A 19,142-nucleotide genomic window follows, 5' to 3' on the forward strand; every position below is an offset into this window, starting at 1 on the left:
GGGCTTAGGGGATGGAATGAAAGGCCTAAGACCTAAATACTCTCTTTATAGATATCTACTTACAAACATTTTATTATAGATGTATTGATGAAAAAGATATTTTTAACATCGTCTTCATGACATTACCAAACATGAAGAATTCATAGGGCTGTGTTTTTATGAATAGGATTTTATTTATGATGTTTCTATTCATAGATATTTTTCATATTCAAAGGAGCAGATTTATAAATACATCCTTATGTCCCCCGCACCTCCCCTCGTGCAGTCTCTGACTGCAGAGACAATCCAAATGCTCACTGGGTAAATTGGCTTTTGGGGAGTGGGTCTGGGGCTCCTCAAACTAGGCCCTCATTTGCATCTCATCTGAATAACACCCTACAGGACAGAAAGCAGGTGGGCCTGGTCTTTCCACCAGCTCTTTTAAGAAGCCGCGGCCCCTCCCCAGCCTCACTAAATCCTTCCTGGGCTAGAAACATCCCAATTTAGGCTGGATCAAAGCCACCCTTTTCCCCCTGAAAAACACAGGCACACACAATCACATACGTACACACACTTGGTACACACAGGCACAAACAGAAAAACTCACATATGCCTGATTGCACACAGGGACAGATATGCTCACAAGCTCCATACACTTGGACTCGGAAAAATGTACATATGCCACATGGAGTTCATTTGTTCATTCCACAAACATCTAACTCCTAGTCAAGCAGAACTACATAGTGGTTATGAGCAAGGGCACCATAGCCAGTGTTCTGGGTTCAAATCCCAGCTTGGCCAGGCGTGGTGGCTCATGCCTGAAATCCCAGCACTTTGGGAGGTGGAGATAAGAGCATTGCCTGAGCCCCCAGGGGTTCGAGACCAGCCTGGGCAACTTGGCGAGACCTCGTCTCTACAATAAATTTAAAAATTAGCCAGGTATGGTGGAGTGCACCTGTGGTTGTTACAGCTTCTTGGAAGCCTGAGCCAGAAGGATCACCTGAGCCCAATAGGTTGAAGCTGTAATGGCCATGAGCATGCCACTGCACTCCAGCCTGGGTGACAGAGTGAGATTCCAACTAAAAAAAAAATCCCAGCTCTACTACTTATGAGCTGTGACTTTGAACATGAATAGTAAAATGTATTATTAAAATTAAATTCACCTGCTTCTGTTTTCCTTTTTGACAAGGTTACTAGAAAATTCAAAATGACATATGTGGCTAGCAGCACATTTTTGTAGGGCAGTGTTGGGTTAGACAGTGATAAATACTAGGGAAAAAAAAATAAAGCAGAAAAGGGGGTTTGCAATTTTGGAAAGGGCAATCAAAGAAGGCCTGGCTGAACACAGAAATGAACTGGAACCATTGCAAATGGGTTTAAGGGCTCTAGAGCAAAAGTAAGGGATGCCAGAAGAGAAATGTGGGGGCTCAGGAGAAGGATCTTCAGGAAGTGATGTCTGAGCCAGACTGAAATGATAATTGGGCATGACTGAGGAGAAAGAGAGGGAAAAGAGAAGAGCATTTTGGGCAAGGGAACCTGTATGTGCAAAGGCCCTAAGGTTTGGAGAGTGAGTGGGAAGGGAATGGAGGCATTAACCTCATAGGGCCTGGTGAGACATGGTAAGCCGTGTGGGCTTTCCCTTAAGGATACTGGGGAGGCCAGGCACAGTGGCTCATGTCTGTGATTCCAGTACTTTGAGAGGCTGAGGTGAGAGGGCAGGAGGATCTCTTGAGGCCAGGAATTTGAGATCAGCCTAGGCAGTATATCATGGGTGCCAAAAAAGTGTACACATGTTTTAAGCGATGTTATCTATGTATTACTTTTAGTTTGCCATAATCAGAAGTGTCTGGACGCTGATGGTAACTATTTTGAGTACTTCTTGTAATTGCACAAGTCAAATGTGACTTGTATTCACTTACAATTTTAATATGTTTTTTCCTTTCTTAAAAATGTGTATACATCTTTTTGGTATCCTCAGTAGCGAGACCTCAGCTCTATAAAAAATAAAAAATGTTGGATATGGAAGCACACCTGTAGTCTCAGCTACTTGGGAAGCTGAAGCGGAGGGATCACCTGAATCCAGGAGGTCTAGGTTATGGGGATTCGTGATTGTGCCACTGCACTCCAGCCTGGGTGACAGAGAGAGACCCCGATTCAAAAAATAGGTAGGGGGCACTGGGGAGTCCCGAAGGGCTGAGAAGTACAGGCGTGAGACATATATATATTTGTGTTTCAGAACACCCCCCCACATCCAGCAAAACCCCGAAGGCTTTAGAAATGGTGCCATCTCTCATAAGATAACCTTCAGTGAAAAGCTATAATTCTATCTCTGTCTTGTGAGATAAAATGGTGGCCATCACAATGTTGTCACTGACATCCCTGCATTCCTAAATAGTGAAAAACCTCTGGGATGCATGCTAGGGGAAAAAAAGCCTATGATTTTGCCACTACACATCTATAAGAATGACTAAAATTAAAACTAAACCTCAAAAATCCAGACAATAAGAAAAGCTGACAAGGATGTGGAGCAATCAGAACTCACACACACTTTGCTGATGAGAATGTAAAATTGTGTAGCCACTTTGGAAAACTGTCAGTTTCTTCATAAGTTAAATATACACTTACCATATAACCCCTCCATTTCACTCCTGGGTGTTTACCCAAGAGACATGAAAACATGTGATCTCACAGAATCTTGCAGGAGATTGTGTTTACAGTAGCTGTTTTTGTAATTACCCAAAATAGGAAACAGCCCAAAGACTTCCAACTGGTAGATGGATAAACAAACTGCAGTCCATTCATACCATGGAATAGGCTTGCCATTACAAAGGAACTACTGACTTCAACCACAGCATGGATGAATTTTAAATATACCATGCCAAGTAAAAGCCAGACCCCAAAGGCTGCATACTGTAAGATTCCCTGTATATGACATTCTGGAAAAGGCAAAACTCTAGGGTCTAAGGATAGATCAGTAGTTGCCAGGACTGGGGTGGGAGAGGGGTTAATTACAAGAGGCCTTTTGGGGCAAGGATTCAAAAGCTTGATTGTGGTAGTGGTTATACAAACGCATGCATTTGTCAAAATCCAGATAACTGTATACCAAAAAGAGAATTTACTGTATGTAAATTATATATCAATTTTTTTAAAAAAAGCAGAAGAAAACCCGTAATTCTCTTTCATTTCCTTCTTTCTATTTTTTTTCTTGAGTCAGAGCCTCACTTTGTCACCCAAGCAGGAAGGAATGCAGTGGTATGATCACAGCTCACTGTAGCCTCTAACTCCTGGGCTCAAGTGATCCTCCTGAGTCAGACTCTTGAATACCTGGGACTACAGGTGCGTGTTATCACACACCCAGTTGTTTCTCTTTCTTTTTTTTTTTTTTTTCTGAGTTGGAGTCTCACTCTGCCCCCAGGCTGGAGTGCAGTGGCATGCTCACAGCCACTGAAGCCTTAACCTGCTGGGCTCAGGCGATCCTTCCGTCTCAGCCTTCCAAGTAGCAGGAACTACAGGCAAGCACTACCTGTAGTTTTTTTTTTAAATTGTAGAGATGAGGTCTTGCCAAGTTGCCCAGATGGTCTCGAATCCCTGGGGTCAAGCAATCCCCTCACCTCGGCCTCCCAAAATGCTGGGATTATAGATGTGAGCCACCACGCTCTGCCTATTATTGTTTTCCATAGAGACAAGGTCTCACTATGTTGCCCAGGCTATTCTCAAACTCTTGGGCTCAAGTGATCCTCCTGCCTCAGCCTCCCAAAGTGCTGGGATTACAAGCGTGAGTTACTGTGCCTGGCCTGTTGCATTTCTCATTTTGCCTTTAATATAGAGTCCTTTCCAATTTAAATGAATAATACACACACCCATACACACACACTTGTACATGCAGACACGTGGTCACACACATTCCACATAAATGTGCATGTACACACTCCTTCACACATGCTTTTATTATTATTATTATTATTTTGAGTTGGAGTCTCACTCTGTCGCCCAGGCTGGAGTGCAGTGGCACACTCACAGCCACCCCAGCATCGACCTGCTGGGCTCTGGCGATCCTTCTGCCTCAGCCTTCCAAGTAGCCGGAACTACAGACGCATGCTACCATGCTCAGTTAATTTAAAAAAAAATTTTATTGTAGAGTTGACCAGGCTGGTCTCGAAACCATAGGCTCAGGCAATCCACTCGCCTCAGTCTCCCAAAGTGCTGGGATTACAGGCTGAGCCACTGAGCCTGGCCACACACTATTATTATTATCATTTTTTTATCAAGTCAGGATCTCACTCTGTTGCCCAGGTTGGAATGCAGTGGCATTCGAGCTCACCACAGTCTCGAACCCTGGCCTCAGGCCATCCTTCCACCTCAGCCTCCCAAAATGCTGGGATTACAGGCGTGAGCCACCACACCTGGCGCCTCACGCCTACTTATACATGATACTCGTGCATGCTCATGCGCACACATACACCCTCTCCAAACATGCAGATCAGACCCCCACATAGGCACTTCCACCACTCCTGCTTACCTAATCAGGAAGTGGACACAGACGATACTCTCCGACTGGGGACCCCGGCCCCCTGACACCACTGTGGCCTGGGTCTGGGTCCACAGGTAGCCACCACTCCGGGCCAGGAAGCGATACTGCCCCGTGACTGCCTGGCCCTTGCTCAGCACTGGGGAAGGGGACGGGAGGGGTCAGGGCACAGAAGGAACAGCTGGGGAGAAAGGGCTCTGGGGGCTGGGTATGAAGGGGAAGGAGAAGTTTCCCTGGGGCTTGGGGAGCAGGGAAATGGTGTTGGGGCGGAAGGGGAAGGCTCCCTAGGGTGTGGGGGGGTGGGGGAGGGGGGCCTAGTGTGTGAGGGGAGGGCAAGTAGCAGCTGGCTCCGGGCCTGGGAAAATGAGACACATACAAGTGTGGATGCTCTTGCTGACGGCATCCGAGTCCAGAGCGTGAATGTACTCATAGGCGGAACAGCCAATCAGGTCATCGGGACTGTAGCCTGCGACCTCTGCGATCCTGAGAGGTGGGGTGGAACAGAGGCCGGTCAGGGTTCAGCTGGCTGGGAGTGGGGTGGGTGCGTAGAGGGAAGGAGTAGGGGGACACAGGGACAAAGCCAGCAAGATGTAGAGGGATAGGATTGTAATAGAGGGGAAGAGTGAGAGACAGAGGTGAGCTGAATAATGACCTCCAAAGACGCCCACATCCTACTTCCTGGAACCTGTGAATATGGTATCTTCTGTGCCAAAACGGACTTTGATGAAGTTAAGGATCTTGCAAGGGGGGGATGATCCTGTGTTACCCAGGTGGGCCCAGTGTAGTCCCTTATAAGAGGTAAGCAGGAGGGTCAGATAAGAAAAGGAATTGTCAGGCCAGGTGTGATGGCTCAGGTCTGTAATCCCTTTGGGAGGCCGGGGAGGATCGCTTGAGCTCAGGAGTTCCAGACCCGCCTGAGCAACATAGTGAGATTCCCCATCTCTATTAAAAATATAATAAAGCCAGGTGTGGTGGCTCATGTCTGTAATCCCAAGCATTTTGGGAGGCCAGGGAGGGAGGACTACTTGAGCCCAGGGGTTCAAGACCAGTCTAAGAAACATAGTGAGACTTTGTCTCTACAAAAATAAAAAAAATTAACTGGGCGTGGTGGTACACACCTGTAGTCCCAGTTACTCAGGAGGCTGAGACGAGAGGATCACCTGAGCCCAGGAGGTTGAGGCTGTGGTGAGCCATGATCGTACCACTGTACTCTAGTCTGGCGACGACTCTAATAATAATAATAATGATAATGATAATAATACATGTAAGAAAATAAAAAAAGGAGTGTGAGGTAGATGCAGGGGTTGAAGTGATGTGCTCTAAAGATGGAGGAAGGGGCCATGAACCAAGGAATGCAGGCGGCCTCCAGAAGCTGGGAAAGGCGGAGTCACAGATTCTCCCCAGAGCCTCAAGAAGGAACACAGCTCTCAATTTTTGCCCTGGAAGACTCATCTCGAATTTTGACCTCCATTATGCAGAGACAGTGAATTTGTGTTATTTGGAGCCATGGAGTTTGAGGTAATGTGTTACAGCGGCAATAAGAAACTCACATGAGAGGGAGAGAGAGGGTAGAAAAGGGAAGAGAGAAAGTGCAAGACATAGGAGAGGAGGAAGAGAAGGGCAGGAAGAAAAACACAAAGAGAAAAAGAATGAAAATAAATAAAAAGTAATAATGATCATGATTAAAAAGAAGACACCTCTATTATGCTGTGTACTGGGGAGCTCAGTGAGTGCTCAGAAGGACTGTACACAGCAGGTTCTGTTATGAGTCCACAGGACAGTTGAGGAAACCGAGGCACAGAGAGGTGAAGTCATCTGGCTCAGGATACACAGCCAGGACTTAAACCCAAGCAGTACAAACCAAAGTCGCCATTCCTAAGCACGACTCCAAGATGAGGGAAAGAGGGAAGATGGAGGAAGGGACAGGAGAGAGGGAAGGGAGGGAGCGAGAAAAACAGATGAAAGGAAGGAGAGAGGGAGAATTAATGACGACAGTTGACTGAGTGCTTCCTGGTACTGGCCACTTTACCCATACTTTACACAAATGGGCTCATTGAAGAGAAGGAACAAGGAGAGAGGGACACGGAGAGAGACTCAAAGAGAGACCAAGAGAGAATCAGACAAAAAGACCCACAGAAAAGTCAGAGACAGGCAGACACATGAAGAGAGAGATGGATGCAGTCAGAGAGAAGGGAGAGACAGAGAAGAGAGAGATAGAGAAGTGAGGGGGTAGAGGAGGACGAGAGAGAGAGAGAGAGAGAGAGAGAGAGAGAGAGATGAGAGGGGGAGAGGGAGAGAGAGAGAGACAGGAGAGAGAGGTGGGAGAGAGAGAGAGAGAGAGAGTGTGTGTGTGTGTGTGTGTGTGTGTGTGTGTGTGTGTGTGTGAGTGTATGTGAGAGAGAAAGAGAGAGATAGAGAGACACACACACAGAGAAACATGGGAAACAGTACATGAACTTGGCCACAGGGAAGAGGAGGGGCTGGTGGGCAGCTGGGCCCTGCCCACCTCTCGTCACAGTAGGTGAACTTCATGTCCAGGCTGTGGCGGCTGAGGAAAGCCCCCCGGCCCAGCGGGGGCTCCAGGCTGCCCGGGTGTGGGATGGCTTCACAGATGAGCACCAGGCATTGCAGGGGCGGCTCCAAGTTGGGACTCCCTGCTGGGGAAGTCTGTGCAGGGGGCTTGTAGACTCTCATATGTCCAGAGCAATGCAGCACCTGGGGGTCGGGATAGGGGCAGGGTGGAGATGCATCTGGGCCTGAGGCTACCCATGGGACTGGGAGGTGTGCCTCGTGGGCCCCAAAGGGAGCTGAGCAGAAGAAATCCCTGACTCCTCCAGATTCCAACCCCATGGAGACTCCAGGTTCAAGGGGTCTGAGGACCCCAGCCCCAGGCCCACAGAGATCCATCCTAAGAAAGGATACAAGGGCCCCCTCCAGATCCTAACTCCACAGACACCCAACTTCCCGGATGCCCTGAGGACCCACTGCACCCAGCCCAAGAGAGCCTCGCAGGTTCCCCAGCCCAGGAGACTCAGGGACTCCAGCTCCCATCAAGATCTTGATAGGAGCTCAGGCTCCACCCCAGCAGGCCCCGGGCACCCTCACCCTCCTCCATATCAGGCCCTGCCCACCTTCCAGGTGGCCGCCTTGAGGTTGAGGGTGCGCCCGCGGCTGGTGAGGGTACTTTTCATGCGTAAGGAGAAGCATCGCTCAGTGGGGGCTTCTGGTTTCTTCTTGGACAGGCCTGGGGAGGGCCAGGGGGTTGGGACAGGTCACTAGGCAGCTGCAGACAGGGCTCAGCTCTCTCAGCACCCTGGTGGCTAAAGTCTCTCCAGCTTATCCCCCAAATTGGGACATAGAACCAGAGAGGGTCCCCAGGGGTATAGTGTGTGCCCCTTGGAGCCCAGGGTTGGGCCATGTCTCCTCAGATTCCCAGGACAGGGTCATCTATGTCCCCTAAGACCCCAGGGCAGGGCCATTTCTCCTCTTCCCACTTCTTTCAGTCCAGTGTCCCCAGGAAGGAGATATGCTGAAGAAGAAGTAGAGCCTCAGTTTCCTCATCTGTATGATGGGCACAGAGACCTCCAGGGAACTCACTCTGCCGGGGGGTCAGGGCATCTTGGAGCTCCTCTTGGTCACAGGGGTGGATGAAATCAAAGATGCTGTGTCCGATGAGCTCTAGCTGCCAGGGACGGGAGCAGAGTGGGTGTCCATCAGGGCCTCTGACCCTTCTCCTCCCTTCCATCCTCATCCCTCTGCCCCAACTCACAAGCCTGGATTACTTCACCAGTCTCCCTGCTCATTAATTCATCTACTGACCAGCATCTACTATTTGTCAGGCCCTCTTCTAAATGGCATTAGTGCCCACACATAATGCCTGCTTTTCAGAGCTTGCTGGTTAGTGGGGGGAAACAGACTATAAGCCAAAGAACATATAATAATATGACAAGTTGCATGAAGAAAACGAAAGCAGGGTAAGAGATGATACTTTAGAGACAGTGGTCCTGGACAGTTTTTTTGAGGAGGTGATGTTTAAAAAAAAAAACTGCCCAACAAGGCAAGTGAGGTGGACTTGTAGCTCTCTGCAGTAAGAGTAAGAGGGAACTGCAAGTGACAAGGCCTGAGATGACACCCCACTCAAATCACACCTGTTTGGCATGCCAAAAACCTAACTTCTCATTCCAATTTAGAAAATGAGTCTGGTGCTGGGACACAGATGAAAGGGGACCCATAGAGGCTCACAATGTGAGTGGTGGCAGTGAATGGAGGAAAGTGCCTCTTGTAGCTGGATTCAAATCCTGGCTCTGCCACTTCCTAGCTTTAGGACATAGGGACCTTCGCCTCTCTAAGTCCAAGAGCTCATACTAATGATAAATTGGTACCAGGAGTGGGGTAACAAGGCAGGGAAAAGGAACAGATACCAACTATGAAATCCATTTATGTGAAATCTTAAAAAGAATGGGAACTCTCTCATGGGGTCTGCTGTAAGGATTAATTAAAATTAGTTCTACTTCCCCTTTTTTCTTTTCTTATTAATTAGAGATGGGAGGGTGTTGCCCAGGCCAATCCTCCTGCCTCAGCTGGGATTGCAGATGTGAGTCACCATGCCCAGCCAGTTCTATTTTCTAAATGTCTCTTTTTTCTACCTTTCCATTCCCTAGTCTATCTTCCTGTCCCTATTCCTCTCTCCCACCTGAGACTGTCATCCATCCCTTGTTGATCTCCCATCCTCTGGTCACACTCCCTTCAACTCTATCTTCATGTGACACCTAGAGGGATCTTTTGAAAATATAAATGATTCTACTTCTCTTGCACAGCCTCTCCCCTGTGTAAAATTCTTCCAAGGCTCCATAGGGCCATAGAGATAAACTTTCTAATTTGGCCCTAAATTATCTAGCCCCTGCTGATCTCTCTAGCCTTTCCTTCTCAACTTCTCCCATTGCACTCTGCACCTAGCCAGGATAAACTTTTTTATTCCCCCAAAGTGCTCTTAGTTTTTTTTTTGGGGGGGCAGGCTATTACTCTGTTGCTCAAGCTGGAGTGCGGTAGCATGATCATGGCGTAGTTTCCAGCTCCTGGGCCAAATGATCCTCTTGCATTAGCTTCCTGAGTAGTTTGGACTACTGGTGTGTACCACCACACCCAGATAGTTTTCTTAATTTTTTTTATTTTTCATAGAGACAAGGTCTTACTATGTTGCCCAGGCTGGTCTTGAACCCTTGGGTTCAGGTGAGCCTCCCATCTCCACCTCCCAAAGTGCTGGAATTACAGGCATGGACCACTGTGACTGGCCCCAGGTACTCTATTTTATCTCACCCCTGGGCCTTTGCCTGTTCTGTTCCCTCTGCCACACACATTCTCGATCTTCATTGGTCCCATTCATTCCCCATGCCCTTTCTTTCTTTTTTTTGAGTTGGAGTCTCACTCTGTCGCCCAGTCTGGAGCGTAGTGGCCTGCTCCTGGCTACCGCAGCCTTGCCCTGCTGGGCTCCGGCGATCCTTCCGCCTCAGCCTTCCAAGTAGCTGGAACTATAGGCATGCCTGGCTCATTTTTGATTTATTGTAGAGATGAGGTCTTGCCAAGTTGCCCAGGCGGGTCTTGAACCCGTGGGCTCAGGCAATCCACTCACCTCAGCCTCCCAAAGTGCTGGGATTACAGGCTGAGCCACTGAGCCTGGCCTCCATGCCCTTTCAACTGGCTAAGTCCTTCAGGTTTCAGTTCAGATGTCCTCTCCTCCAGGAAGCCCTTGATTTCCCCCAGGCTGGGTCAGATATCCACAGTCCTGGGCTCCTACAGTCCCCTAGGATGTCCTATCCCAGCCCTGACCATGCTAGACCCGTATCTGGTGACAGACCTGTCTCCCCTCTGTATTGTGAGTTCCATAAAGGCAGGGCTAGGGCCATCCTGGTCACCACTGTATCCCCAGCATCACCAGCACAGGGCCACACATAGAACAGGGAGCTCCTCTCACCTGACTGAGGCCCAGGTGCTTGCTGACATTCTCCGACAGGTAAGCCATGTCTCCCTCGGCGGTGAGCACCATGACGAAGCCCTCCAGAGCCTTCAGGTAGCAGGCATCCAGTGGTTCTCCCCCTGCTCCCACCTGGTTCCACTCCCCTGGTGCCCGGGTAGGGGATGGGGCATCTCTAGTCAGTCATGGGCCCATCCTGGCTAGCCTCCCTCTGCCTTTCCTCATTCAGAGGAATTTACATGTACCCCAAGATGAGTAGGGGCACATCTTAGTGACTTGGATACCCAAGGAAGAGGGCATGACCAGCAAGCACTTAAATTAGAAGCAGGGCCTCCCAGGGGGAGAGAATTCTAAGGAAGCAGGGGTCACTCAAAGAAATAAAATTCTAAGGGTGTGGGCCTCCTAGGACAGGATTCTAAGGGGATGGAACTCCCAGGGGTCAAAATTCTAAGGGGCCAGGGCCTAGGGGGAATTGGAATATGAAACAGAGGGCAGGCTTTCCAGGGGCTCAGAATTCTTGGTGAGCCAAGCCTCCCAGGGAAGTAAAATTCCATGGGGCAGGGAAGTCAAATGAGCAGAGCCTACCAGGGAGTGACTCTACTTCTCTCATAATAAAATATTTTCTGGGTCCCAGAATTCCAAGGAGTGTGCGCACGGGCACGCACACATGTGTGCACATGTGTGGCAAAGTCTCCTGCAGAGTGGAGTACTCTAATGGATGGCTACAAGGGAACATGTGATCGAACGAGAAGGAGGGGAAAGGAAAAGGGACTCTCAAGTACAGTAATGAAAAATTGGGCAGCAGAGCCTCCCAGGGGATTTATCTAGAGAGTACGGAGCCTATTGAGGAAAGTCTAGGACAGGGGTCTCTAGGCCCCAGGCCACAGACCAGTACCAGTCCGTGGCCTGTTAGAACCCGGGTTGCATAGCAGGAGGTGAGCAGCGGGCCAGCCAGCGAAGCTTCATCTGTATTTACAGCTGCTCCCCATCGCTCACATTACCGTCTGAGCTCCGCCTCCTGTCAGATCAGCAGTGGCATTAGATTCTCACAGGAGCGCGAACCCTATTGGGAACTGCACATGTGAAGGATCTAGGTTGCGTGCTCCTTCCTAGAATCTAATGCCTGGTGATCTGAGGTGGAGCTGAGGCGGTGAAACTAGCGCTGGGGAGCCGCTGCAAATACAGATTAACATTAGCAGTGAGGTTTGACTGCACGTCCTCCCTCTCCCTCCAATCCGTGGAAAAATCATCTTCCAGGAAACCAGTCCCTGATGCCATAAAGGTTGGGGGCCGTTTAGATTAGGATCCAGGGGACCAAATCCTAAGACTTGAGAGGCCTGAGGGAGCTAGCAGGTCTCAGAGTCCTAAGGTGGCGGGCCTTCCCAAGGGGCGGGGCCTTGCAAGTGACCGACTTCTAAGGAGGCGGGACTCCCCGGGGACGTGGTTCCCAGGGGGTGGGGCTCCACGGAAAAGACGTCATCAGAGGGCGGGGCCGTGTCGGTATTAGGATTCCCGGAAGGGTGCCCTCCCCCGGATGTAGCTTTCCGAGGGCGGGACCGAGGCAAACCTGGAATTCCCGGGGACTGGGTTTACCTGCGGCGCAGAGGCGGTGCATGCGCAGGTAGCTGATGGTGAGGCGCATGATGGAGGCTTTGTCCAGGTGGGCGCTGACGCCGCGCGCGAAGGGCAGCGTGTGCGCCAGCTGGTACAGCACCTCGGTCTCCTGGCTGCGCCGGCTGCGGGCCGCGTCCCGGGACTTTTCCTTGCGCAGCTCCGTGCTCGACCTGAGGGCATGGGCAGCGTTTACCGGTGGCGTCCCCGGAAAGAGGACGACGGGACGAGCACTTGGGGCGCTGCCACGTGGGGCCCGGGCTCCTTGAGGCCAGGGCTGCGGCTGTGCAGGCCTCGCTGGGTGACCCCGGCGACCTCCCGGGGCTCTCTGGGCCTGGGAGGGCTACACTCTGGAGTCCCTCCTAGCCCCGGATTTTACCTGTTCTCGCGCCAGCCCATGCTGCCTCTGGGGCCTCGCTCCTCTCCGAGGCGCGCCTGCAGCCGCTCTGTCCCCTCCCTGACTTATCTGCAGTTTATTTCCCGGGCTAGGGACGCTTAGGGGACAGGGAGGCCTCCTGCTGGGAGGGGGCTGGCCGAGCTGGCCCGAGGCCAGAGGAGGGAGGGAACATGAAGATGCCTGCAGCCTCCCAGGCCCCCTGCCTTACAACTTCCCAGACTCCCCTCCCCGGCCCTCTTTCCTCAGCTGAGCTGAGTCCTCAGAATCTTGGAACATAGATCTCAAAGTCTAACGACCCGCTCACTAACAGGGGCCCAAAGAGGGGCAGGGACCCGCCAGAGTGACACAGCAAATCAACCTGTTCTGTCCAGCAAGCAGTTTACCACTCCTCCCTGCCCTGTAATCACTCCAAATACCTGCATTTTGCGTGTGGGGGTTGGAAGAATGAGTGTAATTTTGTCAGAAATATCTGCCACTTAGGCAGTTTTTTCTGTCAGCCCTGTTCCAAGCGTATGTTAAAACTCCAGATCTGTTTGAATCCAAAACCTCTTACTTTCATAAAAACATAGGGTGTATTACATCTCGTGTATATACTCTTATCCATGTTTATAATATTGATATAATTGATACAACCATTAATAGTAAGCAGCTGTCATTTGCTAAGCATTTATGTATCTGGCACTGTGCTGTGTATTCTGCCTGTATGCACGCATTCGGTCCTCAGGGGAGCTGGGTGTAGTGGCATGCACCTGTAGTCCCAGCTACTTGGGAGGCTCAGGTAGGAGGATCATTTGAACCCAGGAGTCTGAGGCTGTGGTGAGCCATGATCATACCACTGCACTCCAGCCTGGGTGACAGAGTGAGAACTTGTCTTAAAAAAAAAACAAAAAAAACCTCAGGGAAGCCCTAAGAGGGAGATACTTCAAGCGTTCATTTTACAAAGGGGAAACTGAGGCTTTGAAAGATGAAGTTCTTTGCCCGAGAAGTCACTAACTGGCAGAGCTGGAATTTGAATCCAGGCAGTGAGGTTTCAGAGCCTTCGGTCTTTTCTCTAATCCCCTGTGGGTCCCACCTTCTGGAAGCAGAAACCATGGGAGGGGATGCTGTCCCTTAAATTCAGGGGTGCAGAGGCCACTTCTGGAGTGGCATCAACTTCAGCCTGACCCCCAGAAAGATTTTCCTGTCTGGAGGCAAAGGGGGGGGAAAAGCCCTCAGGGCAGCAGGGTAGAAGCAGGCGGGTGGAGGGTAGAAAGGGTGAGATATCACACCCATCCCCTCCTTCCTTGCTGGTGGGGGCAGGGGCCTCAGTTCTGCCTACCCAAGAGGACATTCCGTCCCGTTCTGTTCCAGCCCTGTTTGTCTTCCTGCCCAGAGGGTGGGTGTGGGTGGGCCTCCTTGAGCTGGGGGCCCTGGACAGAGGGAACAGGGGGTGGGAACAGGCACGGGGGTGGGGCCAGCGCCCCACCTCCCAGGCAGCTGGGCTCTGTAATCATGTCTCTGTGGCAGGGCTTCCTCCATAGAAGGAGCCAGCGGGTGTCTGCAGAGGTACCCTCCTTCCAGCTCCCAGCCTGTTCACTTGACGTTCTAATGGGAAATGTGGACTTTTCTAGTTAAACAGAGTTGGGGGCCAGTGTGTTGTAATCCTATGCCTGTCATCCCAGCACTTTGGGATGCCCAGGCAGGAGGATTGTTAGAGCCCAGGAGTTCTAGATCAGCCTTGGCAACATAGCAAGATCGTGTCTCTACAAAAAAATAAAAGAAGCAGCCAGGCCTGGTGTGCCTGTAGTCCCATTTACTTGGGAACTGAGGTAGAAGGACTGCCTGAGCCCAGGAGGTTGACGCTGCAGTAAACTGTAAGCCACTGCACTACAGTCTGGGTGACAGAGTGAGACCCCAACTCAAAATAAAAATAAACAGCCAGGCGTAGTGGCTCATGCCTATAATCCCAGCACTTTGAGAGGCCAAGAAGGGAGGATCGCTTGAGCCCAGGAGTTCTAGACCAGCTTGGGCAACATAGTAAGACCTGGTCTCTACAAAAAAACAAAAGAAAAGAAAAATTAGCCAGGCATGGTGGCACATGCCTGTAGTCCTAACTCGGGAGACTGCGGCAGAAGGATCACCTAAGCTCAGGAGATCAAGGCTGCAACGAGCCATGATCATGCCCACTGCACTCCAGCCTGGGTAACAGAGTGAGGCCCAGACTAATAAATACATAAATAAATAAAAAAGAAAAAAAAAAAAGCACACACACACACACACACACACACACACACACACACACACACACACACAGAGTTGGGGGCAGGGAGGCTAGTTCCTCTGGTTTAGGGTTCTTATCCCCATTCCATTACTTGTAAGCTGTGTGACTTTGGACGAGCTGCATAGCCTCCCTGAGGACAGTAACAGACACTACCTCACAGGGTTGTTTTAAAGATTATATGAGTTAATATACATCAAGGGCTTAGAAAAGATGGCCTGGCAATTGGTTAGTGCTATGTAAACACTAAACTTATTATTCTCCCTTTGTGCATGTCAGGGATGGAAGGCTTGAACTTAGGAGCCTCGAGGGTACTGGAGTAACCTGTGGACTTTTAATAGTAACCCTATGGTGCAGCATGTGTGTGCAATTCCATGGTTTTTACACCAGCACCTTGAGGGAGGAATAAGTATTTGTGATAGTAATAAAGAGAGCGTTGGTGTACTGAACATTCATGGAGCTAGAAGTCCCCCCATTCCATCCTTACAACCACCGTCTGGAGCAGGAGAAGTGATCTCCCTCTAACAGAGGCAGAAACTTAGGGTTGTAGCAATGGCACCTCCAGTCCAAGTGACCCAAGTACCCTCCATCAATGGACGCTCAACCATGCTTAAGCATTTCTCTATTCCTCCAACCGTGTACAGTACTTGGTTTTCCCTTCCCCATTTTCCTGGAGAGAAAGTAGGCCCCAGAGGTAATAGAACTCGCCTGAGGTCACACAGCTTTTAGTAGCAGAGCCAGGATTCAAGCCAGGTCTGTCTGCTTCTGCCAAAACTCTGGCTTGATCTCATTTTATTGAGTGTTCCACTCCCCCCGAGGTCTGCTTCTTCACTCCCCCCAGGTTTGCTTCTTCACTGGCTCCTCATCTTGCTCTGGGGTGGGAAAGTGGAGGTATGACCCCCATTTTCCTGGAAGTGAAACTAAGGTTCAATAAGGCAGTCACTGGCCGAGTGCAGTGGCTCACACCCTGTCATCTCAGCACTTTGGGAGGCTGAGGCAGGAGGATTACTTGAGCTCAGGAGTTCGAGACCAGCTTGGGCAACATAGCGAGACTGCATCTCTACAAAAAGTAAAAAAAGTAACTGGGCATAGTGTGGCACATGCCTGTAGTCTCAGCTACTCAGGAGGCTGAGATGGAAGGACTGCCTGAGCCCAGAGATTGAGGCTGCCATGAGCCGTGACCATCCACTGCACTACAGCCTGGGCAACAGAGTGAGACCCTGATTCTAATGATGATAATAATAATAATAATGCAGTCACTGGCCATTCAGCCCAGAAGTGGGTGAACTGGGATTTGAACCCTGACTTAAGGGCTTGTGCTTTTGGCAAGTGTGCCCACCACCCAAGGGGCCCCTACCCTGCCCCTCCTTTGCGTTGTGGCCTCAGTCCCTTCCCCCGTCCCACCACTGCTGCCTCTGGATCTCTCCATCTGGCCCCATGCCCAGCCCTGGCCCAGCCCCTTGGCACTATGCCCAGCTTGGGACGTGCAGCTGGAGCCCTGCCACCCTTCCTCCGTGTTCCAGCCGAGAACAGGGGGTGGGGCCAGGGCCCAGAGGCCTCAGGATGAGGCTTGAGAAGGGGGACTGGGGCCCAGCACACCCCCTCCCCCCTTCACAACCAGGAGAGAGAGAAGCCCACCTCTTCCCTGTCCTGAAGAACTTGCCACCCATAAGCAAAGGCAGGATGAAAGTAGGGAGACCCCACCCCATATTCAGGGCTGCTTCTGGAACTCTCACTTCTGAAACTCTGCTGGGAATTGGGGAGTCTTGCAAAAAACACAAAGGGTTGGGGGTGGGGGTGTAGGTTGTGCCTAGGTAAGGATCCTTGGCACTGCCTGTAGGTGGCCTGAGAAGCCAGAGGCAGGGCTTGGGTTTGAGAAGGGATTTGGGGGGAGGGTCGGGGGGGTCTCTTTGCTCCCTGACTCTGCATGTTCCCAAATACATGGTTATCCAGTGGGGGTGTCTGTCCCCAAAGTCCTGTCTCCTCCAGAAGCCCCCTGCCCCGTCAGTACCCAAGGCTCTGTACCTATCAGGGATTTCCCAGAACATCCCTGCTCAGAGTGGGATGGCAGCCAGGCTGAGCTGGAAGAGGGGAAGCGGGTTAAAGGGGTGTGGGGGTCCCACTCACCATCGCCCAGGCCCCTTTTGGCTGAAGTGCCATCCTGGGGGCGCAGGAGGGGACCGAACACGGCCGGGATCCGGGTGCGAGTTATGAGTGGGAGGTGCGCAGCGGTGAGACGACACCACAGGAAAGGGCTGGCCGTGGGTGGGTGGGGACCCCAGCTCAGCCAAGAGGGGCCCCCACCCAGCCAGGAGGGGGCGCTAGGAGAGGCGGGGCCGTTGCTGGCCCAGAAGGGGGTATGGAATTCCCTGGTCGGCCCAGAGCCAGGGACTGGAATAGAAATGGGGCGGGGGTGAGGGGTGGTGGTAAAAAAAAAATGGGGGTGTGGACGGATCCAATCAGACCTCCGAAGCCAGGGAGGAGGGAAGGGGGTGAGGCTTTTTGGATGTCTCAGATTGGACAGGGAAAACCAAGGACCTGGGACATTTCCCAGAGTCCCATGAAAACATGGTCAGATAGGACCCCCTGACAGCTGTCCCAGAGCACAGGTCCCCTCTGCCCCAGCAGATCTGCACCTGTGGGGAGGTCAACCCAGAAACCCACCCTCTGTCCCGGATGACCCCAGCTGAGCCCTGCGGCAGGGTGCGCTTCTATTGTGGCTTGCAGGGTTTTACACTGTAATGGGGTACAGCGCCTCCCATGGGGCCTACCCAAAATAAGGCATGCATGTCCCCCACTTAGTCCTTTAGTATGAGTATGGAGGAGTGAGATGGGGGGCCAGACTTTGGGAAGTGGTCAGGCTTGTTTCCCTGTTATTTAAGGAAATGATACTGCCTTTTAAAAGAACTTAAAAGGCCCCTGGGAAGGGTCCCAGGCAGCTTCTGAAAGGGGACCCCTCTGCCCACTTTTAGGGAAACCCAAGGTTTGGGAGACTGTCAGGAAGGATCCAATCAAAGGAGAAGGTTTCTCTTCTCTTGAGTTCGAGAGCTGAACCCCATTCGAAGCGACTCCCTATATCTGGGAAGTTTCAATTTAGGGTACCCCAAGTCTCCCAGGATCCCAGGGATCCGACAGTAAAGCACAACCTCAATTCTAGGGGTTCAGAGGCCAATACGTGGAGGAATAATACCACCCGCAGAAGCCCAGGGGACTGCTCGGATGCCACCACCTCCAATTCCGCAGGAGCCCCAAGTTTCACCCCCAACCAGGCGGGAAAGCGAGCCCGGGTAGCAGGAAATCGGGGACCCCCCCAAGCAGCTCCTGGCGAGAGGGGCGGGGCAGCCGGGGACATGGGGAAATCCCCCACTCCTGCAGTCCCCGAGGGTGGAGGGTGCGGCGGGGTTGTGCCTCCAACTGCGCGCTCCGGGGCGTTCTTGGCTCGCACCCGCGCACCCCCCCCAGCGCCCAGCTCTGGGGTCTCCTCAAGGAGAGCCCCTCATTCCCATCATCCCTGCCCCCGAATCCCAGTACCTTGCGCGCTGCAGCCCCAGCGCCATGGCTCGCGCGTCGCGGCTGCGGAGCCCTCAGAGGCCCCGAGCCCCCTCCCCTGGCTCTGAGCGCCCCCTCCCCAGCTCCGCCCTCCGCCGCGTGGTTGGCTGTGCCGCGCCCGGCCCGCGGCTCTGGTTGGTCGACGGGCCTGTCGCTCTGGAGAAGAAGGGCGGGACCAGAGGGAAAACCTGGAACGCGGGGCGGAGCGGGGGCACGCCGTGCAGTACACACCCCCAGCCACGCCCCTGGCCGCAGACTTCCTCCGCGGTGTCGTCCGCACGCTCGGGCCTCGAGTCCCAGCGCCGAGAGTCTTCCGAGCCCACCCGGTTCACTCTGTTCCCACACCCCAACCCCCACACGCCATCCCCCACCTCCTTCTCGCACCTGCATTTTCTACCCCAGCTCCTTCTCGACCCCGCGACCTCCAATCCCACCCCAGCCCTGCCTCCTCTGTCCCTTCTTCCGTATCCACGGAGTCCCCCACTTTTCCTCTCCACTCCTCAACTCCCAACCCCACGCCAGTTCCCCAAATCCTCGCCCTCCGGGTCCCACCATTCCCGTTCCCGACCCCTAAGCCACCTCGCCCCCATTCATCCGAGCTGTCGTTTTCTGTACCCCAACCCTGCCTCCCCCCCTCCCCCCTGACCGTTTGCTCCCTTTTCAGGTCCCACTGATGAATACTTAAGCTTGTGTCGAGTCAGTATGTTTTAACTCAATCACACCCACTTTTTTTTATTTTTTTGAGTTGGAGTCTCACTGTGTCGCCCAGACTGGAGTGCAGTGGCCGCTCCCGGCCCCCGCAGCCTCGGCCTGCTGGGATCCGGCGATCCTTCCGCCTCAGCCTTCCGAG

The 19,142-nt window shown here is 52.1% G+C and overlaps 1 protein-coding gene across 3 annotated transcripts in view; it reads right to left on the reverse strand.

The window, feature by feature from the left end:
• Positions 1-18,342, reverse strand: part of HIF3A (hypoxia inducible factor 3 alpha subunit) — a 36,570-nt gene extending 18,228 nt beyond the window's left edge. The window contains exons 1-8 of one of the 3 annotated variants that reach the window (XM_008066930.2): positions 18,275-18,342; positions 12,072-12,262; positions 10,479-10,624; positions 8,105-8,189; positions 7,639-7,751; positions 7,014-7,222; positions 4,884-4,990; positions 4,499-4,646 (exon numbers count right to left, since the gene is read on the reverse strand). In XM_008066930.2, coding sequence (XP_008065121.1) covers positions 4,499-4,646; positions 4,884-4,990; positions 7,014-7,222; positions 7,639-7,751; positions 8,105-8,189; positions 10,479-10,624; positions 12,072-12,262; positions 18,275-18,300 — 1,025 coding nt within the window. In that variant the 5' untranslated portion in view covers positions 18,301-18,342. Of the gene's footprint in view, positions 1-4,498; positions 4,647-4,883; positions 4,991-7,013; positions 7,223-7,638; positions 7,752-8,104; positions 8,190-10,478; positions 10,625-12,071; positions 12,307-12,468; positions 12,552-18,274 lie in introns of those variants that run through there. The other 2 variants (XM_008066931.2, XM_021717041.1) reach the window with 2 other exon arrangements.
• Between the last annotated feature and the right edge of the window lie 800 nt (positions 18,343-19,142).

Source organism: Carlito syrichta, unplaced genomic scaffold (assembly GCF_000164805.1).
Source record: "Carlito syrichta isolate Samal-C Ts95f unplaced genomic scaffold, Tarsius_syrichta-2.0.1 Scaffold309196, whole genome shotgun sequence".
Classification (NCBI taxonomy): domain Eukaryota; kingdom Metazoa; phylum Chordata; class Mammalia; order Primates; family Tarsiidae; genus Carlito; species Carlito syrichta.